The sequence below is a fragment of the Nelumbo lutea genome, chromosome 3 (assembly GCF_056320005.1).
Source record: "Nelumbo lutea isolate HS-2025 chromosome 3, American lotus-T2T, whole genome shotgun sequence".
Lineage (NCBI taxonomy): Eukaryota > Viridiplantae > Streptophyta > Magnoliopsida > Proteales > Nelumbonaceae > Nelumbo > Nelumbo lutea.
The window spans coordinates 103,248,347-103,274,675 of NC_142686.1; the positions used below are offsets into that span (position 1 = coordinate 103,248,347).

Consider the following 26,329-nt stretch of genomic DNA (forward strand, 5'->3'; position numbering starts at 1 on the left):
TAAAAATAAACTTAAATACTTGTACTAAACGTGCATGTGAAGAAATTTTAAATAATAATAATAATAATAATATTTTATTATTATTATTATTATTATTATTATTATTATTGCTACTACTACTACTACTACTACTACTACTAAATTTTGTGTTTCATTTCTATCTAAAAAATAATAAATTTTATTTAATATGATGATTATATAACATTAAAAATGCTCCGAAATGCCTTTGACAAAACTCTATACTTTTTTAATTTTTGTGTTCAATCTTTTTTAAATATTTATTATTCAATTATGACATCATGATTTTTTTTGAAAAATTGGATCATTGACCCATCATTTAGATAAGAAAATATCTTTGCTTTCGGATCAGTTTTAAAGTATATATTTCATCTACATTATATAAATAATTTTTACTTATCACACAATTTGTATTTGACATAATTAATATATAATTTTTTATATATTCTTTTGATTACTCGTACTTTTTTATTTATTTTAAATATTTATTATTTAACTATCAAATCATTAATTAATCCATTTGACCTAAACCACTAACCCACAACCCCAAAAAAAAAGTTTGATTTCTATGTTGACATTAAATTTTGTATTACATTTCCATTATTGATAAAATTATATCTTATGTATAATATTTATTTTTGTTCAATATAATGAATGTATAATATTATAGATGTACCCAATATTTTATTTTTTATAAATATATAAAATTATATATTATGTACAACATTTATTTTTGTGATTCTTTTTTTCTATTTTTAAAAATTTTATTATTTGGCTATGACATCATTTCATATCTAGTTTGATTTTAGTTTTGGCATTCCATTTTCATTATTTATAAAAATACTTCTTACATTTCATACTTATTTTTGTTCAATATAATGAATATACAATATTAGTGACATGTCCAATTCTTTTTATTTTTTTGTATGATATATATATATATATATATATATATATATATATATTTAATATTATATTTTTTATTATTTAATTATGGCATTATTTATTAACACATTTGACCCCAAATGGTTGAATTGCTTACCCACCACCGAGAGGGAAAAAATGGTTTTGCTTTCAAATTATTTATATTTATATTATTAAAATTAATGTTGTGGATTTAATTAGTAGAATTTAATAATGAGAAAAATATATCTTAAATATAGGATTTAATAAGATAATATACGTTAGATATGAGATTTAATGAGAGATAATAGGAAAATAGTTTTACTTCCAATTGGTTTTAAATTTTATATTTCATTCCCATCATTAATAAAAAACATTTCTTATTTATGATCAATGTTTTCAACATGTTGTTGACTTGGCCAATTGAGTCGTTCAAATTGTGCGTCACTCGACCTTGATCCTAGGTTTAGTTTTATTCAAACTCCCCCTTTCAATTTAAAACCATCTAACCCAGGCGGTTCAACCATTGCCCCTTTCGACCCAATAACCAGGTTGTAGGTTGCGCACTTAATTATGTACAAACTTTTGGAAGCCATAACTTTGCTCTCCAACGTCTGATTGGGGTTATCTTTTTTTTTTTTTTTTGAGTAACTTTTCAAGATTTATACATCCCAAATGCCTTAGGTGCCTTGTCTTGCTATTTTTGCAAAAAAACCCTTTTTGGCCCCAAATTGCAATTTTAATATTTTTATAAATAAAAAAATAAAATCTGAATTAAAAAATATAAATAAATGTAACATAATACATACATTATATGTAATATATGTAAAACATAATTATACTATTTATTGATAAAATATATATTTTTACACACACACACACACATATAGTGTTGACGTTGAGCAGTTTGACACGTTTGACCTTGATAGTAAAATCGGGTGACCTGTGACTTGAAGACAAAAGCGTGTTGGCCGCCGAGTCGGTTTTTAAAATATTTTTTATCATACTTATTATTGTTTAATATGTCAAATATATGATGTTAAAAATGTTTCCATTTTTTAATATTTATATTTTTGCATTTTATATATTTTTGAATTTTATTATTTAATTGTGGCAACATGGATTGGCCCATTTAACCCGGTTTAATTTCTTACCACCACTTAGATGAAAATACTATTTTTTTTACGTAGATATTAAAAGTATAAGTTTTTATGTTATTGAAATTATTAATTTATTATGTATAGATTTAATTATATAATTTACTACCCTATTTGTCCATATTTTTTATCAATAAATTTAAATATAGTGGGATAAATTCTGTCCTTAGAAAATTACAGAAATATTTTTGAGGCTATTATATATATATATATATATATATATATATATATATAACAAAGCATGAACTATCCATTATGAGTTAAGAACTAATATTGAACTTTTAAAAAGAAAAAAAAAAAAAGTAGAGCATGGAACTAATTATGGAAGATTTAAAATTGAACTGCTGAACAGAGCATGAAGAAGAAGAGGACTAAGGACTTACTTGTTGCCTCTTTTAACTTTGCCTTCTTCTCCAATGGAGCAGTGAAGCTTCTTCTCTAAAGCACCAAGAGAGCCTTCTCATCATGTTCGGTTTTGATCTCAAACTCTTAAGTCTCGATGGATATTGGACAATAAACCCTAATTCTATTCTTTATTTTTTTGTCTTAAATTTCTATTTTACCCTTATATAAACCTTTATTTTTTTGTCTGAGACTCAAACCTTAGAAATTATGAGGCCAAATGCCCAGAGACGTAACCCTCGAAATAATCAATGCATAAACCTGGTGGGGTCTGACCGTCTGAGACCATTGAGGCGAGGCCTTTTTCTTTTAGCGTAGCCTTGAGGGGTTCAATGGTCATTTAAAACATTGGTCCCATGAAGACCCACAAAAAATCAAATGTTGGTAGATATTAATTCCACAATTGATAAATTCATTGTTGTTTTATTTCCTTATTTTAATAAGTGCTTTATTTAGAAAGTTAAGGCCTATAGCTTGTTTGCAATGCAATTTTATTTGTACCCGTTGCTTTGTTTGTTTGAAATGCAATTCTGTTTGCATTAGTACAAATACATAAAAGTGCAAATGAGAAAATTGCAAGCTTGGTCCACTTTTACTTTAGTTAACTTTAGGTTTTATTGAACTTTATTTACAATGTAAATAAACAAAACAAACTTAGCAAAATCCAAAACAAAAATGAATCAGAACCTCCACTGAAATCATTTGTCCTCTCATATTTTTGCACCAATGCAAATGAAATTGTACTGCAATGAAACACAAACCTGTGAAAACCAATGGGAGTGGGCATAAATTGATTGTAAATTTTGTATTATTTCTGCTTTAAATTTCACTTTATTTTATTATTTGCATGCATATGAAGTAAAACAAGGGTCCGGATGTAGTAGGCACCTTAGGTAAGCACAATGAGTGAGTATCCAATAACTATGTGACACCTGTCCCAGCTAACGTGATTTTTCATTTAAAAGTTTTTATTTTGTTAGAATTAATAAGTAAAAAATGTAAAAGGGAAAATGATAGAGGAGAAGAGACGTACCTGAATCAAAATTTTGGCCTGAGAAACGATGCTGCAAGAGATTTTTAATCTGATCCGATCTGGGATTGTTAACACTTGACTGGTGATGATTTTCTTGGATTTCAGTCGGGATAGCCACCAGTTTGAACAACAGAGTTCGCAGAGCGGGAGCTCGATTGATGATTAGAATGATAGAGCAACGGCAGTGGGGTGATAAGAAGTAAAACTAGGGAAGTAAACGGGACCGGAAGAGGCTGGGTTTCTTTTAAAATCGAATGGGAATCTGAAAGGATTGCATCGCCATAAGTCATCTGTTCTTGTTGATGGGGAACAGCGAACATGGAGAACTGCGACTGTGGCTCATGGGAGGAGGAAAAGGAAAGAAAAAAAAAATATATATATATATATAATTGATAAGGGAGCAAAAGAATGAGGGAAAGAGATGGAGAGGATGAGAGAAGAGGGATCACCGGGGAGAAGCTCAAGGCATCCGCCGCTGGTTCGCCTTGGGAAGGAGAAGACAATGAACAGTAGAAGAAAAATAATAAAATAATAGATAATTCTTGTCTAATGGAACAAAAATGTTTAGATGAAAAGCCCATCAGCTGGGACAGGTGTCATAGTATAACAAAAACAAGGCACAATTGACACTCCTCTCGTTTGTATTCCCGACTCGAATGCCCGTTTGCCCGAACGGCCTGGTTTGCAAGCCCACTTTGCTTTCACCCTGTTTTACCCCCAACATATGGCCACCTAGAGAAATTCAAAAGAACTCCCTATATAGCGCCTATTCTGAATGCACAGAGAGGATGTGTCGTGGGGTGCATTTTGTGAGATGTTTAGTCTCAAATCGTGTTTTGTCGGCAGGAGAATTATGAAAACTCCGCAACTCTTAGAACTTCCAATTCCGAGTTCTCCTAACTTTGTTGGTAACATTAATATTGGCAAAGTGATCTCCTGCTGTCTTCCCTATAGCAGCTGCACCATCATGTTTAACTGAAGCATCAAAACTTATTTTATTTGATTGAGCCGAGGGGTTTCCAATTCCAATTAACAAGGCTAGCTTCCTTCATCTTCTTCAAAGGATTATCATTCCTATGTTTTCTGGAATAAAGGAAATTTTGGTTGCAGTATTTTCTATGATAATTGCATTTTCATTTTTAAGGATAACTGCATTTCATATTTTCCAAAAGTTCCAAAGGAAATAGTTAGGTTAACCTCTCCCCTTCTTTATTGGATCAAATGTTTCCTTGATTTTAACAATCTTTATGTGTGAATGCTTTCATCTTCTTTGGGTTTAATATTATTTGTATGTAAAATATATTCCATATATGTTTTGACACATTGCATTTTATGTGCCTTTCTTTTATAAATATGTATATATTTTTCCTCCAAAAGCATAGGTTTGTTTGCAATTGAAATCTGAATCAGATGCAAATTTTGCACTCAGTCCAGTTTTGCATCCATTTGCTTGTAACAATGATTTGCACTCTTATTTGATACAAAATTTGCATTTTTTGTTTAATTTGTATTTATTAGCAGTGCGAATTTTACATCTCAAAAACTGATGCAAGTGCCTAACCGTCAAAAACTACACCATATTTTAAGGGACAAGTGTCAAAAAAAATTCTAAGTTCTCATTTAACGTGCTTACACCGTTGTCCTACCTGATTCGGACTGTCTTAGATTGGTGTTTGGTTCTGTTGTCATTTATCTCAAAAACTACACCAACTCAGCTCAATGCCACCTAGACGTTTTTATGTTTTCTCAACACCAAAGCATTTTTTTTCACTATTCAGCTTATGGGTAACGTGCCTAGCGGTCGAAAAAAAAAACGTAAAAAAATGAACATTTTTCAATTTTTTTTCTTATTTTTCAACCAAATAACCCCTTAATTATAGTCCCTGAAACAAGGGTCATTACCACGTATATTTTTGGTTCTAGTGTGTTTCTTTGTAATTTGTGTTTTACTTCTTTTTTTGTGTCTAATAGGTAGGAGACTAGGAGTATTGGTAAAATACTCAAATTTCTACTGTTAGAACCTTAATTCAAAATTACAAGAAAAAACAGAATTGATTTTTGATCTAGAAGACAAGGTTCAAAATTTTGATATGTATCGGGTAATATTGGTCGATACGGGGTTTCCCAATATACCCCTACAGGAGTTGTTTTGGGGTCTCAATTGGTTCAGAGAATGAACGGACCCTTAAACTGGTCCCTTTGAACCAGATTTGAAAAAAAAAAAAAAAAGAAAAAAATATCAATACTGCCTAATATGCCTCCACTGATGTATCGGATATATTGATATTTTAAACCTTGCTAGTAGATACGTACAAAATGATAACAGCCAAACCACCACCACGGTGAATAGAGCCGAACAAATGGTCTGAATCACTTACATGGCATGGCAGGTCCCACTTTTATGATGTGTCCCGGTCAGAAGGTGAGATGTGTGGTGTCCGATCATGTTAGTAGGGTGTTGGAATGATTTTTTGTTGGCAAGAGTTCCCAAACTCAATATAAATAGCCTTTTAACCACTGCTCTTGTACCCAATACATAGCTTGGGCTTTGGAATAATTTATTCACCACCACCGTGAATTAGATGGCCATGGGCAGTTCACATCCATATACAGACCCATTCTGAGAAATAAATAAAGGAAAAAAAAAACAGAAAAGGGAGTGAAGAAGGAAGAGAAAAAGAAAGGAGAATGAGAAAGGGAATTGGGTACCTACATTGGGTTACTGAAAACAGAGCAAGCAAAGAAAAAAGAAGACGAGAAAAAATAATGGAGGGAACAGAGAAGGAGAGAAGAAAAAAAGAAGAGGAAGAAGAGAAAAAGGGAGGTTAGATGGGGTCACCTAGCTGGTTCGGTTGCACCACTGTTAGACAGCAATGGAGGAAGAGAGAGAGAGGGAGAGAGAGAGAGAGAGAGAGAGGGAGAGGAAAGGAAAAAGGGAAAGAAGAAGAAGAATTAAAAGAAAAAGATGAGAGAGAGAGAGGAAAGGAAAAGGGGAAAGAGGAAGAAGAAGAATAAAAAGAGAAAGAAAACAAGAGAGAGATACAATCTTCAGAGGTATGTCATGGACCTGAGGCTTCAAATTTCCAAATTTTCCACAGCTGAAGTTGGTATTCTTCTCCTGTTATTTTGTTAATTATCTTCTGAGAATCAGAAAAGAGCATGACCTTGTGGTAGCTGCCTTGAGACCAATCAGGCCTCCATGTCTGAATCATAACTTGCGCCATGCACACAAGCATCTTAATCTGAGATTTATGCTATTCTTCTTATTACAATTTCAAGTTTTTAACCATACTAATCTGAGAAAGCTACTAACCACCCTACTAAACTGGCAGACCAGTTTAAATTTAAATTACTAATAGACAGAGGGGAGATTTTTCCCCCTATCCTTCTTTATATTACATTACAGAAGAAGAACAAGAATGAAGAAAGAAGAAGAAAAAGGAGGAGGAGGTTTACAAACAGCAGCAACAGAGCAGAAGCTTCACCATACTCCATACCCCCAAACTGAAAAATATAAAACAAACTACAAATTCCGGAAATTACAACCCAGCTTTTTCTGCCCCTAAACAAACCTAATTCATCCATCCATATACTTCTTCATGGGGATAATAATAGATATAGACAGACAGCTATCATATTTTTTGTAGATTAGACCATTTCTGGCTCGTCCCATATTCCAAATCTTAGTCCCGTTTAAAAAAAATCACGAGAAATTTGAGATTTGAATAATTCCGAGCGACGAGAATGAGGCGTGTAACGGGTCTAGATTTAGGTACCTGTTTAATCTTGTCCCATAATTAAGTTAATCAAGTCCAAGAATACGCCTTAGATCTTTTGTTGCAGAGTCGTCGAAGAGAGCTGGCTGGTCTTTCTTCTTGGAAAAACTCGGCAAGGGAAGAGCGCTAGGAGAAGGTGAGATAGAACAAGACGATCCAGCGTAAACGTCGGACCGCACGGCTACGCGAGGCGAAAACAGTTTCGCATCGGCGATTCGAATCTGCTTAGGCACCATTTCTGGCTTTGGTCCCAACCGCTCCGTGCCGTAAACAGTCTTCTTCGTAGAAAATTCACTTTTTCTATCTGGGTCGAAAGATGATTGACCACGCTTTACGATGGCCGCCTGTCCCACGACCAAATTCTTCGGCAACGACGGTTTCGAATAATCAAAGCTTGCAGTCGATCTATTCGAAACCGAGGGTTCAGTGTGAGTGATACGTTTTCTAGGTTCAGGCCCGATGCTCTGTTTCCGGCAAGGTCTATGGTTGCCGGCGTAGGGCTTGCGGCGAGGAAAGACGGCCGAGTTCACTCTCAATTTATCGATTAAACAGTATTGAGGACGTAAGATCTCCGTTCCCATCTCACAATTGAAAATAAAAATCTACCAATTCCGGTAGAACCTGAAGGTAGTGAAGGAGAAGAGAGAGAAAGAGATCAGAGAGAAGAGAAGAGAAGGGAGTGAGATTCTATTCTACTCCTCCTCCTCTTCTTCTTCTTCCTCCTCCTTGACGGAGGATTTCTCCTTCTTCCCTTCTGTTTATTGTTATCCTGCCCTGCTTTTGGGAATTTACGTGAGTCGGAGGCCTTTATAGAAGGTTGGCCATGTGCTGTGGGGCGTTGGGAAAAACTTTAGCTGTTGGAGGGCCAACAGACTGAGAATTTCTGGAGATGCCACGTTATTCTGAAAATGGATAAATTAATAATTACATCTTAATTTAATTTTATTAAAAACCAAAGTATGGACGTGAACAGGTGACCGCCCAGAACGTGCAACCCAGAAACTGTCTCATCTCAACAGCCTATGCTGTTGGACCCACAGCCAAAATTAACCCGGGGCGTTGTGGGGCGGAGATGTGATCTCCCATTGAAAAGTGACACGTGGCTAATTAGGCTGGGTATTCCGCTCTCATATGTGGAATGGTCTCCGTGTTTTTCTCCTCTTACATTTTAACAAGAATCGTGGGAAGTTACCTACCCAGAGATAAGTCAGACAACAAATAACGTAAGTGGTAGGCCCATCTGGTTGGACAGAAGTTTAATGGCCCATTACCTACCCGTTTTATTATGGGGGAAGAATAAAGGCACCCAGCTTTTAAAATTTGGATATTATGTATTTTGTTTTCTTCCCCTAAGGCCACTATCGTATTGTCTTTGCCTTGTGATACATTTATTTTCTTCTTTTTTCTCTCCTATACTCACCAATCTAACTTCATCAATAAAATAAACCAAACCTGATGACGTGCGTTTTGACAGTTCTCTGGTTGGTAAATGATTCGAATATCTAGCTGAATAATTATTATATGGAATGTGCTAAACAATCTTTATCTGGAATGTGGCTTGGATGTCTAGCTAAATGGTTCATACTTAGAAGATGGCTCGAATACCTAGCTGAATGGTGATGAGCTGTATAGCTTATTGAGGCAACCTACAAGGAAACAGTGTCAGAGTGCCTAAGTTGCTTTACCTGGGGTGGGCACTTTGGTGCTTAGTCAATGAGCTGGAGGTTTTTCGAGAGAGCTAAAAGCGAGATAGAGAGCTACGAGAACTAAATTGTGCATCTACCTTCTAAGGTTGGGGGTAAGGCCTTTATATAAGCATTGTTTGGCGTGGGCATCATGCACCATGTTCGGGATCTCCGGGAAGACGTGCCTAACTGGTCCAAAGTCCTCGGAGGTAGTCGTGCACATAGGCCAATCTTTGTGCCTTACTCGGTTTCCTCCAAAACATTTGGGGTGAGAGCTGACTTCTGAGATACCCGAGAGTGACGGGATGCATGCAGAGTTGGTTGGCAAGCACATCTCGTAGGTCACCACGTAAACCTCAATCAAATCGACAAACCATCAAGGGAGGTCGCACCTCACGTCGAGGTCACTTCGATCAATACTGACGAGGTACCACAAGTCGACCTTGGACGAGGTGCTGCTAGCCGTGCTAGCCGTGCACATCACGGTGCCTGAGTTGTAGACGAGGTCACTAGGTCGACGGAGGCAGGTCGCCAGGTCGGTGGTAGAGACAGATAGGTCATCAGCTGGGATTCTATCATTTTAGCTAAGATAAGTCATCGCTTAGGTGATACCAGGGTGTCATCTAGCTTTTCTGAGATGCCATGTGTCAAGATGTCGGTTGAGGGCCAAATCTTCCCTCATCAAAACTCAATGTTAAATTATTCTGATTAGACTGCCTACTCTGAAAATTGGCTACTCTCCTAACTTGATTGAGCCCAAGAAAAGCTTACCGGGCCCATACAAAATGACCTATTAAGTATCACCCACTTGGTTATGATTTCTGAAAATCATAAGTTGATAAGCTATATTTGAGACAAGGTACAAGTCTTCTCTTATTCATGACATCTGCTTGCTTCCTCCCTTTGCTATTCCCTTTGAATATAGCTAAGTAAAACAAAGCAAAAGGGTTTTTCTCTTTTGTTGGGCTTGAAGACAAATACAATGCCAGCCATTGGTTGTGACTTGAGACCAAAAGCCCTGGGCCCCTCATTGGATTGGTTCATTTGGACCCATCCAACCTCCAAGCAACACCCATACTGTACTGTGTACCATGATGGGTGAAACTTCTACTTTTTTTTTTTATTATTATTAAAAGCAAATTAGGAAAGCAACAAAGATTCATAGAGGTAGCTGCGATGGTGTGTCTCGGGGATCTTTGGGAGGGCCTAGCTGAAGATTCAGCTGCTTTGTAGAGCAATAAGTTAGTCAGAGAGGCTGAAGTGGATTACCCTTCAAATAACTAAAAAACAGCCAAGTTGGGCTGTCAAGATTTTTTACTTAACGTTTATATCGTATAAAGTAGATGTTATTGTCTTAGCGACACAGATCATAAAAATTAAATCTAAATATCATATATCATATATGGTTAATTCTTATTTATACACACGGGACTTGCATCAAAAAGACATGTGACTCATGGTTTTCCTTTTAGTGTAGCTAAAAGACATGGGTATCTAACACACCCTGAATATGTTAATTTCAAAAGAAATATTCCTTATGTATGGCTGGATGTTATGCTCTCAAGATGTATATATACACGATTTTAGCTCTTAGGAGATGGAGGGGCTATCCTCAATCTAGGACCAATGTTTCTTCTGCTTCATAATTAATATTAAAACATGAAAGAAAGGAGTGTCTCTAAGGCCAAAGCGCAGATAAATGTATCATTGTTTCCCACCAGAGGAAAGAAAAACAAAATGAAAGAAAGAGAGAAACTTTTCTGGTCTAGTATGGTTTATTAGGAGTCAACAAGGAATGATGCTTCTGCATCTCTTTGTTTCTCTTAACCTTTTTAATTGACTTGTGGGACAGAGAAATAAACGTCTCATGACTCTAATTGTGCAGAAATTCTAGTTAAAATGCATTTATGTTTTACAAGGAAGAGGAATGTCATTAATAAATAAAAGCTTTTATTCTTTGACTGGGTTCCATCTGTCCTGTAATAAAGGCTGTAAGAGCATAGAGTCGCAAATATAGGGGCCGTTTTTCAAATTTCTTTAGCATAGAGCCGATAGCAAGACTCGAAACTGCATCTCACTTGAGACTACCCAACTTGCGTGCCAATTGAACCACAACTCGGTAGAGTAAAGCAAGTCACTTGGTCAGAACAAGGACACCATGCCCAAATGAAGACTAGCTAGGATTCATTTAAGAGAGGAGACCCAGATCCTCTACTCTTGGAGTCCATGCATGTTCCAATCTTTTACACCATTGGATCGGATCCTGATTTACAGATAGTCTTTCACAAATTGGCATTGCTAGAGCTAGAATCAATGGTGGAACAGATGGTGTATGTTCATTTGGTCCTAGGCTAGCTAGGGAGCAGTTGAGCAGCAATGAAGATTGGATTATCGGATGCCAATCCAAGGGTAAAATGCAATTGGTGTAGAAATCAGTGCATGTGTGGGCCTATTTCCCTTTCTCTGTCGTTGATTATGTCAAGGAACCATTCAATCTAAAAGTTTTTTATTCTTAAACACACTCCTCTTTCATGCAAAAGTTTTATTAGGCTTGAAGCATAGGCAGACATAAATCCACCTATATCTTGTTTATAAATTTAATTAATTATAATGAGAGTGGCAAAGATTGAATATACTATATCAAAGAACTATTCAACCTAAAAGCTTAAGATATTAGATGACATCACGCAATAGGTTTTTATAATTGAAAGTAGTCCATCACATGCACCATTTGTTTTATTGTCACTCGTAAGTTGTATATGGAATTGACCGCCATGCCCACAAATTTGTGATTAGGTCGCATGGGAACAGGATTTGCTCCTCACACGGGGTTGCCTCACAGGCACATCCACCGTGCATTGGGAACATCTCCCATAAATAATAATTCATAAATACGGAGGATGTTCCCAATGCATGGTACGATGTGCATGTGAGGTGCGAGTGAGGCGCCCTGTGTCAGGAGTAGATCCGGTCTCGGTTGCAAGCTGCTGATGTACAATTCCTTCCTTCTTCTAACTTACTTTCTTGACCAGGTCGCCTTCAATGACCCCAAATATATTTCAGTCAAATTGAGTACACTAAACAATAACAATTTGTTTATTTGGTTTTGGAGTTCAAATCTGCCCCCCACAGAATGCGCCCCAAAAATGTCCCATAGCACATTGCAACTATATATTGGAAACATCTCCCAATGATAAGTATGGAAGACGTTCTCAGTGCATGTTTGCACGAGAAGAGAGAAATCTTGAATGCGGATTCATACCGTCCTTACAACCTTTTATAGCCGTGTACGGGAAAATCCCATACTAAAATGTTTTTATTCATGGGAGATATTCTCAATGCATGGCTTCAAGGGGCTGAGGATAGTGTGAGGAATTCAAATTTTGAAGTTTCAGTCTTTCACTTTTCGGAGTTAAGCTTATAAAATGAGAGCTGAGGAGTTCATATCTATGCCCTACAGCACATCCCAACCATGTATAGAGAACATCTCCGACAATTTCAGGAGATGTTCCCAATACACACTGAGATGTGATGTGGGGTGCCTGTGGGAAGATGTGAATTCAGAGCTGAGGTCATAAAACCTGCACTTTTATTGGCCATATGATATAATAAAGCACTGTTCATTTTCAGATGGGATCCACTTGGAAATGGGCATCTCGCTACACATTGGGAGCCTCTCCATGAACTTAATATATGTGTAGGAGATATTCCCAAATTTGGGACTAGATGCTATGTGTGCAAAGTTTACTTTCAGGAGATTTGGGCTCATCCACAGTGAGCCACATAAAAGTATAAGCTTCCAGTCCAAGGCAGCATATCAGTGTGTGGTTCTAGGCTCTCCTATGAATGCAAGTCCCAAAGTGAACTCTTGACTATAGGTCTATATATATATATATAACATTATTTATTATTTATAATATAATATTTATATGTATTTCTTGTTTTTATTATATATTATAAATTATACATATAAAAATTGAAAAACCAACAAACCGAATTAACGATTAACCGAATCAGTCAATCAGTTAATTGATCGGCTTCGGTTCGATTTTAATCATGGTTTTCTAAAAACCAATAATACCGGTTCAGTTTGAAAATTAAGCCGATTAACCAAACCGTCAGCATCCCCACCTCACTATATGGGTCGTGCACAAATCCGAACTGACTTCATCACTCTACTCTATTAATTAAGTTCCTGTCCTTTGCCAAATTCCGAATCTTCATATTACAAAACAAACCTCAACCTTCCTTATGTGTGGTTATGAATTAATTCTTACAACTTAAGAATTACAACAAACCTATTTTTTTTTTTTCATCACCCATGCATATTTTGTTCAACAATTTTCCGATGAGAAAGGATTCATTGAAGCCTGTATCTCTTCTAGTGTTCTCCCCTTGGTCTCTGGTATTAGATATGCCACGAATACAACAGTTAACCCACATATACTTGAGAACATGAAGAAGGTTCCTAGCAAAATAAAAAATAAATAAATAAATAAATAAATAAGTAAAATTTGTGTTTCCAGCAAATTCATCATTTAAAATTAAGAGCATCCTCAGTACTCTTAAGGCTATGTTTGGTTTGAAGGAAAAGGTAGGGAAAGGAAGGGAAAGACTGGAAACCTATACAATGTTTGTAAAGGTTTCCCTACCTTTCCCTTCCTTTCCCTGCATTTTCCTTCAAACCAAACATAGCCTAAATGTAAAGCATTGACATATATACATGCTTCAGTCATCACCTGATGAGCTCCATTTCATTAGAAAGTTGAAAGCGTATGAGACAATCCAAGAACCAAGCCAGCTCACCAATGTCACAAGGCTACCGGCTGAACCTTTCATGTTTATAGGAAATATCTGAAATCACACAATACTCCATCATTCATCTGATCTCCAAGTGAGGTTCAAAGTATTGATATGATACGCCCCGTATAGTATCGTCTTTGGATATATATATAAAACTGAAATTTGGAAAAAACAAAAAAATAAAAGGATCATGGTTTAAAGTACTGATACACCCCTTCCCATACACAAAGGTGTATTGATAGTTTTAACCATGTCTCCAAGCATTCTCACCATGTAAGTATAACATGCAATTGATTCTTACAAATTGGTTTACCTCTGACATTATAACCCATGGTATTCCTCCCATGCCCAGTGAGAAAGATCCTGTATACACCTAATCACAGCAGCACACAATCCATGGAATAATTACCCATCAAATCAACACAAAAATATATAAAAATAGAAATACATGGAAAGCTTAGCATAATTTTCTAGGCATTAACAAGCCTTTTCCCCCCCAGAAGGTTAGAATTCTTCCAATTCTTTGTTTCAAGTGCAATACAGAATAACTCTTCTACACCAGTCTCCCATGGACAAAACTTATAATTGATTTTGTCAAGAGCAACAGAGAACACACATGGCCCCATATATAATATTTCATGAGAAAATTTATTCGATTATATCCATTACCAGTACACCTATAAGTGCCATTATGGAAGTCCCCTCCTTCCACCATTGATTGTCCTGTTTCATTGCAAGGTCTGCATTCAGGGAATGGTAACCCAAGAATATGACATAGAACCAATGAAGAATAAAAGTACTTGAACTGTATTTATTAGAAACCTGCAAGAAAAATGATGTTCCTACAAGGAAGCAACCCAGGCATGTTCCAGCTGCAGAAACCTGTAAATGTTATATAGTAGTTTAATCACTTCGAGTATTTTTCTGGCATTCATCAATATCCTCATCAGAACTTGAAAGTTGGAGAGGTACTCTTCTGCTATTCTTACCATTAAAAGTTTTCTGCGTCCAGACTTATCCATTAAGAGCACACCTAATGTGGTCATAGGAATCTGCAGAGGAGCATCTACATATATTAAGTTATCAACTCTATATGCATTGACTCTCAACCACAAATATGAAGGATGTCTGCAATGTCTAGGACCTGAACTGCAGCCATGGATATAGTCCCAATGTTTCCCGAAGAGAAACCTGTCATTATCCACATAAGTTTTGTGTCTTCATTAATGATTTTTGAAGAGTTATTTGAATTTTGAAGCACAATGTTTTTACCTGCTGATACAAAAATTGCACTCGCATAAAATGCAATCCCATTGACCCCTCCAAACTGTTGTAGCACCATCAGCCCAACTCCAACCTAAATACATATTTAATGAATCATAGAGGGGTCCAGAAGTGATGGAACATCAAATTCACAGCTGCAACAGAATTAGGAGTCTCACAATAAGAGAATGTGCATATTTCCATTGAAACAAATCTAGTATTCTAGCTTCTGAGAGGCGTTGAAGGGCCTCTGTGTAGTCCTGGAAAACAACAACAGAGCGGTCCATCTCATAAGAACCCATATCATTTTTTATTCCATTAAGATATGAAATTAGACAATTCCATACTCTGATCTCTGCTGATTCTTGAGAAATATCAGCATGCTTCCCCCGCAGGCGCTGTAATGCAGCTTCCGACTCTTTGGCTTGGCCAACTTTTGCCTGAAATAGCATTTGTATGATAAGTTGACCCCTTCTACAATCTATATTGGGAACTTCACTTGACATGATTTGAGATCTGACTAACCATCCATCTTGGAGATTCAGGAATGAAGAATAGGCCCAAGAGCTGAACTAGGCATGGAATAGTTCCTGCATATGAAATCAAATACATGGAGCCATTTGTAGAGTACATGCAATACTGATCAACCAATTCTGTTATCTATCTTTCTTCCCATCTTGGAGTTTCAGTTAAGGTACCATCTCATATCCCATACAAATAGCCCAAAAAATGGTAGAGTTATTTGTGGAGCTCTATTTCTGACCACCTAGGATGTAGGGCGGGGATACAGTATTAGTGATACTATCCAAATTGAGCAGATGGAACTGACCCATTAGTGTCAAGGTACGCCAGCTCACTATTGTTCCAAATAGGAATGTAAGGGATGCACCACAACATATCATTAGCTGCAGAATAATGAACAAAGAAATAAGCCAAGGGCCCAAGGTAAAAAGAAAGGGAAGCATGCTATCTGACCAAATTCTCAAGAATATGTTTTTTCACTTTACCTGATTCACAGTCGTAAATGCTCCTCTTATATTTTTGGGAGTTATTTCTGCTATGTACACAGGAACCTGTTAGTCATTTGTTTTCATAATCCTATCAGTTGCCTTGGATATAAGAACATCAGTAAACAGTTGGCACAGGATGCATTTAGAAGAAAGAGTAGACTTCCACCAAGCTTACCACATAAGAAAGGAGTCCAATTCCATATCCCATGGACAGTCTTCCAATGTCGAGCCACCACACATCCTTTCATGTTCAAAATGTATTCAGCATATATCATGGCCAACCAAACCAAGTAAATACAGATTATACCAAAGAAATTGTTCTACTTTCTCCCTGTTCAAACTTCAAAGCGTTTATTCCTTCTATTGTTTAAGAACAAACCTTGGAGAAAAAAATTGCAAGGCAGCCCATGGTGCAGAAAATTTCTGAGACCCCCATTGCCTGTTTTCCAAGAAAAATCAATTTGAGCATAACTGGTACATACAGGTTGGTTAGTTATTACAGACTGCAAAGCTACATTGCTTTGGGAGAGCAACAGTGTCTATACTTACACCTCTCCGACCAATGAGATCAGCAATCCGTCCACTCGTTATTGCACCAATCATTGCTCCAATTGTCAATATTGAGCCAAAGACTGAATACTGCTCTTTATCACACAATAACAATGGAAATTGTTAATAAAGTTAGGGATTCATTCATGTGAGAACCATGGTTCGCAATATCAACGATATTTGGCTAAATATCCCTGATATATTTCATTTTGCTAAGTGGTGATACAAAGTTTTCCAGGAATCCTTTTTTTCAAATATCCCTGATATTTTGCAGATATGCCGGCGACATTTTTGGATTTCATTGATAGACTATACATTTATGGTTTAAAATTTTAGAATATTACTAAAAACTTTTCGATATTTCATTAAAATCATCATAAATTTTTTAAAAGTATTTTTCTAAAAGAACCTGTGGAGAATTGGTGATTGGATAATTGGTTTATTATTTTCATATGACTCATTTACTAAGTCACTATATTTCAAAAAGAAGAAGAAAAATGCATATAATTACAAAAGAGTATTCTTCAATCTAATCAAAACATATAGTAGCAAAAAAAAAGACAAAAGTCAAAATAGCAAATAACTGACATATTTGATTAAGAGAAGATGGCTAAAAGGCTAAAAGAGAGATAGAGAGAGATAGCTATTTAAGTCTCTTAATTTTCTCCTATATTTGATTTGTATAGTTCTTTGCTATGGTCTTTTGAGCCTTGAGTATTTCTAATTCCATGTTTCTTATAATGATTCCTTAAAGGTTTATTAACTAATTCCATGTTTCTAGAAAGCTTTTCTGATTTTTTAGATTTTCCAAATATCTTACCGGAATATCTCCAAGATATTTCCATGGCGAAATGTCCATCAATTTAGAAATTATGAACCATGGTGAGAACTATAGTCTATCTATCAATGCTAAAACAGAGCATTCTCTTTCTGTTTACTCACTATAACTTGGGGATAAGACAATTCATTGACCATGTTCCAGGTCCAAGAGCTCTAATTGATGTGGGTTCTGAGTTCTGAGCATTTGTCACAGAAACAAAATTGAGCAATAGTCGATTGGGTTCATCTGCTTAATTGGACTATGTTTGATCATCATTTTAATCACATCATGGCATACTACAATAGGCCATTTTCTGAAATGGTTTTGATGCTCCCAAGTCCAACCAATAATCATGCTCTGTTAAGCATAGACAGAAAGAACACATCCTGATCCAGCTGGTTCAGCCCAACCCGAGCCAACCTGACCCGAGCTGCACACATACATGAGAAGAGTTTGAAGCAAGAGTACCTCTGCCAGAGAGAGCCCAAGATCGTTCATAATTCCGAACTCTGTAGGTGATGAATATCCAACCTGCATGAGATGAGGATTACCCACTACCACCAGCGCCATTAATTCAAGTCCAAACTATGTAAAACAGTAGATTTTGTTCGAGGATTTTCGATGTGCTAGTGCTACTTACAGCGGACCCGAAAACGTAGGAACCCGAGGCAGCGATGAAGGTGCTCAGTACAACTACTGCTATGGAGGTGGAGGATGCTCCTTCCTGCTCTACATGGCCACCGCCACCACCACCACCTCCACTACAAGTTTCAGGGTTTTCTTTCAGAATCAAGGGCCTCGATGTATCTCCTTCCTCTATGCTTTCTCTGTCCATTCTTCTTCTTTTTTCTTCCGGATCTGGAAACGAGGCTCAGAAAAGGAATGGGTGGGGGAAGTAAGGGAAGGCTGGACAAGGGAGCAGAAAAAAGAAACAGAGAAGGCGATTGGGTTTTGTTTATTAATGATTACAAGGACGAGATGGAGAAATGCCGGGCGGATTTTGTCGTTTGCGATACTCATCGTTTCGTTTGTCCCTTTTTATTTCAACAGCCAACGTCCTTGTCTGTGTTTGTCACATTTCCACGGCTTCATATTCCGAACTCAGTACGTTCTTCAATCTCATTTGTTCATTTATTTTTAATGCGATAATAATAGGGTTTTTTTTAGGAGAAAAATTTGAAAGCAATGATAATGTTCCGAGTTCTCCTTCCAATTTTAGGTGTAATAATAACCTCAATTCAATCAATGAAGATATCTCCGCCATTGATGTGCTAAAATTTGAAAGGGGTAATTTAGACGCTTTTGAATCAATGTGTTCTTTTTTTTTTATATATAAAAGAATCAATGTGTTCTGCACGCAGTAGGGAATGCTGATACAATTGATTTCTCTCTGTGCCAACTTGAGGGAAGGGGAAGCACTGTACCTATATACGATATATGAGGAAAGATGGGGTTATTCCGCTCCAACAAACCCAGAAGATGCTACTAATGTCTCAGGCAGACTATACAACCTTCCAGTATCTTAAAATCATATCCAAAGCGTATCCCGTTGAACTTATAGAGATGGTTTATTAAGCCATCTTCGGTATCGTCACTTGCGGTCGTGAATTCTCTAGGATTCCATGAAAGGCTAAAAGAGGAAGAAGATAAAACATCAGATATGTCATCTACTGTTGTAGCCGAAGGTCTACTTTTTAGGGAGATCTTCTCACTTCTAAACATTATCTCCTTCCTCCAAAAAAAAAAATTATCTCCTTCCAAAGTTGGGTTCTATTTCTTTCGTCTAAAAATAGAAAAGGGTCTAATAGAAAGGGTAGCAATCCCAAACGAATGTAGTTGCAATCTTGTTTCTCTTACTTTAGCTCTTAAGAATGATGGAGAGCTAAAGGAAGGAGGGAGGTGAGCCTCCCCTCATAGGTGAGACCTATTTATTAGGTAGATATTTGATGTTATGGACATTAACTAATTTGATATTTGAACTGTCTAGGTAATCCAAAAGTTCAAAGTGCAGAGTTTCACATTGCATCCACATGTTTCATGCACAAACTATTGGAGCATAACGTATCTCAATTTGAAAGTCCAAATGGTGAAAGATATAAATGAGTTAAAACATAAACAGGTTCTGGTTTATATAATCAATGTATGTTTTTCAGATGAAGTGGTGAATAAATCCTGGTAAGTATTCCCTCGGGTCTTTCCGGGGGCAGCATAAAATCTTCTTGCTCTCTCCAACCTGCATCTTATCAATGAAACAATGAAAAAAGGAAAATACCAGCAGAAATGCTTGTTTCCCCCTTTTATTTTCTTTGATCTTCTCTAGGTGGTATTAATTGCAGCCTGAATTTGTTCCAGTGTTCGCCCCTTTGTTTCAGGTACTACTTTGGCCACGAACAGGATTGCTAGTCCATTAATTGCAGCATAGAGGATAAAGGTGCCTGAAAACCACAGAAATAGTAAGTCTAACCTCTCTCTTGTGATTGATAGATGTTGCTTTATTATTGAGGCCCTTTATACACCAGAAAATACAGTAGAGCAATGTAATAAAAAATCCATGTAGTAGCTAACACTAATTCATACAGCCTCTCTTTATGAGCAGGGGTAAGGCGGGGCGAGTACATCTGTCCCTCCCCAGACCCCACATTGGTGGGAGAGTCCAGATCTGCTCCTCATAACACATACCACCCGCACATCGGGAACATTTCCTGCACTCGAGTGTTCTTATTCATGGGTAGATGTTCCTAATGCACGGTGAGTTGTGCTGTGAGGTCGGTGTGTGGTGTGCTCTATGAGGAGCAAATCCCGATTCTTGGTGGGAGCCTCATGCACTGGGCTGCCCTAAGGTAAAATAGGGCCTAAAAATTCTTAGGTTTTCAGTATTCAACATCTTTAGTTTAAATTCTCAGATGGGTTTTATTAGATGATGCTGCAAAGAGACTTTCCCTTTCTCTCTGATTTTTCCTTTTCTGTTCTTCTGTTTCCTTGCCTCTGTGCTCAGTATGGAGAGTAATCATACCATAAGAGCTCCAGCTCATGAGGAAGTTGAAAGTGTAGGAAATTGCCCATGCACCAAACCAATTCACCAGTGTTGCAAGGCTTCCAGCAATTCCTTTAACATTTATTGGGAATATCTACAACAAAAGCAATTTTCCTTTTAGAAGCATGATACAATTATGTGCACAATAATTAATGAATTGATGAACCTTATGAATATCAAGATACCTCAGACATTATAACCCAAGGAGTTGCTCCCATTCCTGCTGAGAAGGATCCTATATACACCTGAACTCTTAAACAAGCAAAGGTCAAATGGAAGACCATAAAGGGAAAAGAAAGAAATAATTTTGCAAGAGAAATATATAAGCTTATAATTATTAAGATGTTTACAAACTAAACTCTTCTGGATAGACAATCATTTATTACCAGTATGCCAGTTACAGCTAGTGCTGGGACTGATTTGATTGACAATTCATGGACCTGGTTCCAAAAGATATTTCCATTTATTAAATTAGGTGATGCCACAAAAAGGAAAGTTGTTAGGTTTGATAGTTTCAGAGATACCTTTAGATAGAAGGAGATGCCAGTTAATATGCAGCCCAAAACCAACCCTGATGCAGAAACCTAGAAGACCAAAAAAATGCCTTTTATCCATTATGAGAGGATGTATGCGATACTATATCTTTTGATATAAGCAAAGTCTTTTCGTTCTCTTGTTATTACTATTATCATGATTGCTGTTTATATTTTATTTTCTTACCAATAATAGTGGTCTCCTTCCAGCTTTATCCATTAAGAATGCACCCAATGCAGTTATCACAACCTGGAAAACAAAATCATTTAATGCAATTTCACAGGGCATGATAATTCAGATTTCAGATGTATTGAGACAAAAAGAGTTGACACACCTGAAGACAAGCATAGGTAATAGTCCCCACATCAGAAGGAAATCCTGAGAGATTAAAGATGTGATAATTTTAAGCATATAAACATATAAAGATATGAGAGATCATTTGTTGAAATGCAGACATCTTTCTCTTCCCATGGCCAAATAATAGGTACCACATCAGGCATACTTCTGATGAAGAAATCTTAAATGAAGTTATTTACCTGCAGATACAAAAATCTGGCTCACATAAAAACAGATTCCATTGATCCCCCCAAATTGCTGAAAGACCATCAATCCAACTCCAACCTGATGATTAGAAATTTTGCTGATCAAAATGAAATTTAAAAAAGAAAAGGAGAAGGAAAATAGTTGAGCATCAAGTCCTAATCAACATGTCTAAATGGGATAGCCGGGGGGGCATGGAATTTCAGTTCTACAATTTGATGCAATCTCAATACTAATTGGACTAAGAAAGATGTTTACAATGACTGAACGCAAGTATCTTCGCTGAAACAAATCTAGTATTTTTGCTTTAGGAAGTTGTTGGAGAGTCTCTATATAATCCTGACAGTTAACAGTAAACCCCCATCATTTTTATAATTGTGGGCATTCTCTTGCATCATGTAAATGTGTAGGTTTCTTGAGAATAGAGTTAAGAAATGAGAACTTGGATTTCTGCTGCTTCATGAGAAATATCAGCATCCTTGCCACGGAGCCTTCGCAGAGCAGCATCAAACTCTTTCTGGTATCCCATTTTTGCCTGCAATTATGGTTAAAAATAAATTGATATAGATTATCCTAAATGCTGTTTTAATATGATGCAATATACAAGATATTTTTCGTTGCTTTCTTACCAGCCATCTAGGAGACTCTGGAATGAAAAAGAGGCCCAGAAATAGAATAAAGCATGGGATCAATCCTGTAAGCAAATTATATCCGTCATTCCCTTGTCACAGTACCCAATTCAATAGAGGTTCTTTTTTATGTACCTTATATTTCACAAAATTAGTGTAATCTATTAAGGTTCTTAAGATAATTGTCACAGAATTTACTAGTGCCTGAAATATTACCAGTTAGAGCTAGAGCTCGCCATGTTAGAACTGTCCCAATTATGTAGGCAACAGACACACCACTACAGATCATCAGCTGCAGAGTTAGAAAGTAAATACATATTATCCTTGACTTTATCATCCATAGAACAATAGATATCCTTCATTTTATCTTTTATTTATGAGTGATCCACATACAATACTAAGAAATCATCCCTGTAGCATATCAAGGACAAACGTAACAACAGTGAATCAAATGAAGTTATACTATCAGTGATTTTTATTGATTTGGGCACATCTTATGCTTTCATAAATAGGCACACCCCATGTGGAAAGAGGAAAATTTTAAATAAAAAGGAATAATAATAAGCAACACTAGGGTATATCAGGTGTATCACTGGATCCCCAGACTTCATTCTGCAGGACATACTAATGTCTTCTAGTGTGTCTTTTAAGTTGGGTGATACACCTTCATGTTGCTTGCTAGAATAAGTATTAACTAGGGTTAAGATCTGGTTATGTAAAAATAGAATATGCCCAAATCACACCGTTATATGTTTCTGTGTCTGTCCGTATGTGTATATGTGTGTATGTGTAATGACGGATAGATATAAAGATATCTGTATATCTATGTAATTTTTTTTTCTTTTCTTGATGGGCTGTATATCTGTTTGTTTACGTGAAGGTTTTCTCAACCTGGTTGACTGTTGTCAGGCCTCCTCGAAGATCTTTGGGTGCCATTTCAGCTATGAAAACAGGTACCTGTTCACCCATTTACTCATTAGTACATTAATCTTGCACTTGAAAATGCTGAAACATTAGACACAAAAGACATACCACATAAGAAAAGACCCCCATTCCATATCCTGTTGATAGTCTTCCAATGTCCAGTAACAAGGCTCCCTTTTATGCATCAAGAAATAGAGCAGTTTTACTTGTGAGAAATAATAATGCCAATTACTAAGTAATGTTGATGAAAGTGAAGGCTTCAAAACTAAAAGGAGAGAAGAGAAAACCTCAGCAAAGTAAATGGCAAGCCATCCACCAGTGCAGAAAGCAGCTGACATCCACATTGCCTGCTTACATTTCCATGAAACAGTCAACAGTTTTTAAATAGACTTAGTTGTCTTTGTCTTGGAAAATACATGCTTGAATATAATCAACTTCATTTGGTTCTCCCTGTGCTTACCCCTTTCCGGCCAATGAAATCAGCAATAGGCCCACTAGTGATAGCACCAATCATGGCACCAAAAGTTAATATGGAGCCAAACACAGAGTACTGCATATAAGTAAGTGGCATGATTTAAACACATTCATGTAATGTGCAAACTTTGCAACTTGAAAATCCTATCAGAAAGCTGGATCTGCTTTCAAAAGTGATCAATAAAAGAAAAAACAGAAAAGAAAAAGAGTACTTTCTTAATCCAGTGAATCATTTTATGTAGCCTAATAACCATTATTTCAAAAGTGTACAAAATGGAACTCCGAGCTGCTGGCTTCATAGGCCTATGCAATATCATATCATAGCTACATAAACCCCAGTGCACCAGTAGTAGACTAGTAGGCACAGCATATATATGGAAGCATGCATAAATGCATTACCAAACAGCAATACATTTTGGTTCATGTTTTTTTTTTTTTTTGTAAGCCATCTCTATATGAGTTTCCTACAACTTTCAGGCTTTTATGAAGCCATATGTGAAACATTCATCTAGAAATAACAGTCATTTGGTTCTTGGCATAAACAAACCCCTTGAGTGGGCTTCCCTTTGTTTTCAAGAAGGTGCTCTGTTATCTATCAAAAATAAGCCAAGTTAAATCTAGTGAACAAATCAATCCAAAGAAACTAAATCTGTATGCATACCTGAGCGAGAGATAGTCCTAGATCCTCCCTGATAGCAGACTGAGTAGGTGATGAATAGCCAGCCTAAAGGAAACAAACCAAAGAGCTTCCTAAGAACACCTAACCTTGTCATACTGAGACTATGATCCGAAAAAGTAAAGCCTTTCTGCCCTTTTTTTTTATTTCTGGAAACTCAGCAACCGATGTGATAAATCACCCTGGTAGCTAAACAGGCAAACAGCCCAGCCTACACCTTGAGGTATCTCTGAAAAGGAACTGGATTAGCCCTTCAGGGTATGGAAATCTCAAGGCAGGGATAAAGTTGCACACCAGGGATGTTATCATCTGACAGAAATTATATACCATAACCATAGAAAATGGAAATAAAAGCTTGGGTCAAGTCAAATGGTGTGTTTCGTTGCCAAAGACCAATCATCCTAAGACCCACTAACCTACCCAAGTAATAAGGCCCATGGCTCAGAATAAATTGGTTCAGGTGTTCTTTAATCTCCAATAAGACTAGAGATTGGAAGCAGGTTAAGTGTTTCCAAATCCCAATAGACATGATGCTGGTTTTTTGACAAATGTCATCCTTTTCTGCTTTTGGGAATGAGAAGTGGTACTTACACAGGATCCAAATTCGAAAGAGCCACAAACTGCGACAAATGTGCTGAAGTAAACCATCCATACTTGCTCTTTGCCGCCTTTGTTTTCTCCATGCTCTATATTCCGTATCAGTGGTTCTCTAATCCTTTGTTGGATACTGATAATGTTCTCTGCAGCTTCAGCATCCTGGTCGACGGCCATGTTTAATACCGAGAGGCGAGACCAGATATTTGACTAAGAGATGAGCTTTCAGCTTTGCGCTGCTAAAAGAAGAGAACGAGAGCCGTCTCTCCACACGATGTGTGAACTTTTCAAACCATTGTCTCCTAAAATATTGAATATTCTTTGCCCACAGCCAGTTTTAACTGGCATCACCTAGACAATGAAATCTTTGCCCTTTGTCCTCTCCGTGATTATTTATGGACTCCATACACAGATTACTACACTTCATTCAATTTTTCTATGTTCCATCCATTTGGGGTAGGAAAAAAATATTTTTTAAACAACTGGAGTCTAGAGATGAGTGCTGAACTGAATTTAGTTTACCATCTGATGCTGTAAATTGGTGGCAAAATAACATTTAACTGTAAACAAGGACCAACACCCCATATACTTTCATTTTTTCAGTATGAGGAAGGTAATAATGATTAATGATTAGATCTCATTCTAATGGTCTATGCATTTATTATCTGAACAGTCAATATTGACGCTGAAAAAGAAAAGAAAAAAAAAAAACTCATCCTGATACTGTAATGGAGTGAAAGAGGAATCACCACTCACCACCCGGCAGTCAGACCTACCGTCTCAAAACAAAGGAAGTCGACTGGGGCCATAACTCATAAGAAGGGCTAGGACCCACCATGTATGAGGATTTTAGATCTTCTACCAACCAGACGCTCCCAACTTGCCCCAACCAGCCATTCCAACCACACATTGGGAATATCTGTCCATAAATGTGTTACAGTTTTGTATGACTTTAGCTTCAATCCATTTTGATGTACTTTTGACATTTAGTGAAAATAAATAAAGTACATGTTTGATTCATGTTGTTTGGTATAATTCTGTGTGAGACCCTAAAACTGGACACTTATAGAAAGTTGTGTTAGTTTTAAATGTTCACAGCCATTGGATAAGTCTGGGGAGATTTATCCTGCCAAGGCTGATACTGATATGCCACCAAGTGTTGGGATGACTTGTTTCGGTCATCAGGGTAAGACCCAAGGCACATGCAGTATGGGATTGCTTGAACCCTTGAATCGGACCAGATTTCCAGTATTGCCCTAGACCCTGGAGACAGATGGGCAAAACTGGAAAGTTACACCTAACCCTTGGACTCGATTATGACACATCACTAGGTGTCGGATCGGACTGTCTTTGATGTGTCAATCAGTGAGATCCTTAGTGGGGGTCAAAACCTAGACATGTTGGGGCAGTCTGAGAATTCATCTGAGCTAGTGATCATAGTGACAGGATCAGCCCTTTTCTCGGATAATGGTAATGATCGAGAATGCACTCTCTCTTATGGAAAC

The 26,329-nt window shown here is 36.8% G+C and overlaps 3 protein-coding genes and 1 long non-coding RNA gene across 17 annotated transcripts; 1 reads left to right on the forward strand and 3 right to left on the reverse strand.

Moving 5' to 3' along the window:
• Window positions 1-7,315: 7,315 nt before the first annotated feature.
• On the reverse strand, window positions 7,316-7,870 carry LOC148867285 (uncharacterized). Its single transcript, XM_088976474.1, has one exon. The coding sequence runs from the start codon at window positions 7,868-7,870 to the stop codon at window positions 7,316-7,318; it is 555 nt and encodes a 184-aa protein (XP_088832600.1).
• A 5,266-nt stretch (window positions 7,871-13,136) lies between these two features.
• Window positions 13,137-19,084, reverse strand: LOC148867286 (sugar transporter ERD6-like 5). 11 transcript variants are annotated; one of them, XM_088975774.1, is made up of 18 exons: window positions 18,060-19,084; window positions 17,888-17,950; window positions 16,600-16,689; window positions 16,430-16,489; window positions 16,226-16,291; window positions 16,048-16,113; window positions 15,870-15,945; window positions 15,566-15,630; window positions 15,388-15,480; window positions 15,220-15,300; window positions 15,050-15,134; window positions 14,922-14,968; window positions 14,767-14,829; window positions 14,600-14,659; window positions 14,447-14,500; window positions 14,091-14,150; window positions 13,714-13,828; window positions 13,137-13,442 (listed from the first exon to the last, which is right to left on the reverse strand). In XM_088975774.1, exons 1-18 carry the CDS (start codon window positions 18,252-18,254, stop codon window positions 13,309-13,311), a joined length of 1,473 nt encoding a protein of 490 aa, XP_088831900.1. In that variant the 5' UTR covers window positions 18,255-19,084; the 3' UTR covers window positions 13,137-13,308. The 11 variants fall into 11 exon arrangements, with proteins under 11 accessions (XP_088831900.1, XP_088831898.1, XP_088831904.1 ...); XM_088975772.1 differs by having other exon boundaries at window positions 14,079-14,150; XM_088975778.1 differs by having other exon boundaries at window positions 17,888-17,928; window positions 18,060-18,484.
• Window positions 19,085-19,468: 384 nt separating this feature from the next.
• Window positions 19,469-25,001, reverse strand: LOC148867287 (sugar transporter ERD6-like 7). 4 transcript variants are annotated; one of them, XM_088975785.1, is made up of 18 exons: window positions 24,822-25,001; window positions 24,216-24,278; window positions 23,541-23,630; window positions 23,368-23,427; window positions 23,189-23,254; window positions 23,048-23,113; window positions 22,373-22,448; window positions 22,157-22,221; window positions 21,970-22,062; window positions 21,786-21,866; window positions 21,524-21,608; window positions 21,322-21,365; window positions 21,174-21,236; window positions 20,978-21,037; window positions 20,840-20,893; window positions 20,639-20,698; window positions 20,433-20,547; window positions 19,469-19,854 (listed from the first exon to the last, which is right to left on the reverse strand). In XM_088975785.1, exons 1-18 carry the CDS (start codon window positions 24,999-25,001, stop codon window positions 19,736-19,738), a joined length of 1,440 nt encoding a protein of 479 aa, XP_088831911.1. In that variant the 3' UTR covers window positions 19,469-19,735. The 4 variants fall into 4 exon arrangements, with proteins under 4 accessions (XP_088831911.1, XP_088831913.1, XP_088831912.1 ...); XM_088975787.1 differs by lacking the exon at window positions 23,541-23,630; XM_088975786.1 differs by lacking the exon at window positions 21,786-21,866.
• On the forward strand, window positions 19,751-25,209 carry LOC148867288 (uncharacterized). The gene is made up of 4 exons (XR_016109421.1): window positions 19,751-19,872; window positions 21,938-22,047; window positions 23,037-23,109; window positions 24,977-25,209. It is a non-coding gene; the product is annotated as an uncharacterized LOC148867288 (long non-coding RNA).
• Window positions 25,210-26,329: the final 1,120 nt, after the last annotated feature.

What these genes read in the sequence shown, in the direction of transcription:
- LOC148867285 (XM_088976474.1), bottom strand. Translation starts at nt 7,870, where the DNA reads ATGGGAACGGAGATCTTACGTCCTCAATACTGTTTAATCGATAAATTG.
- LOC148867286 (XM_088975772.1), bottom strand. Translation starts at nt 18,254, where the DNA reads ATGGACAGAGAAAGCATAGAGGAAGGAGATACATCGAGGCCCTTGATT. An exon ending in CCTACGTTTTCGGGTCCGCT is followed by an intron (nt 17,951 to 18,059) that starts GTAAGTAGCACT and finishes CATCTCATGCAG; the next exon opens with GTTGGATATTCATCACCTAC. An exon ending in TATCCATGGCTGCAGTTCAG is followed by an intron (nt 14,830 to 14,921) that starts GTCCTAGACATT and finishes GCTCCTCTGCAG; the next exon opens with ATTCCTATGACCACATTAGG.
- LOC148867287 (XM_088975785.1), bottom strand. Translation starts at nt 25,001, where the DNA reads ATGGCCGTCGACCAGGATGCTGAAGCTGCAGAGAACATTATCAGTATC. An exon ending in CCAGATTTTTGTATCTGCAG is followed by an intron (nt 21,366 to 21,523) that starts GTAAATAACTTC and finishes TTAATCTCTCAG; the next exon opens with GATTTCCTTCTGATGTGGGG. An exon ending in TTACCTATGCTTGTCTTCAG is followed by an intron (nt 21,237 to 21,321) that starts GTGTGTCAACTC and finishes TTTGTTTTCCAG; the next exon opens with GTTGTGATAACTGCATTGGG.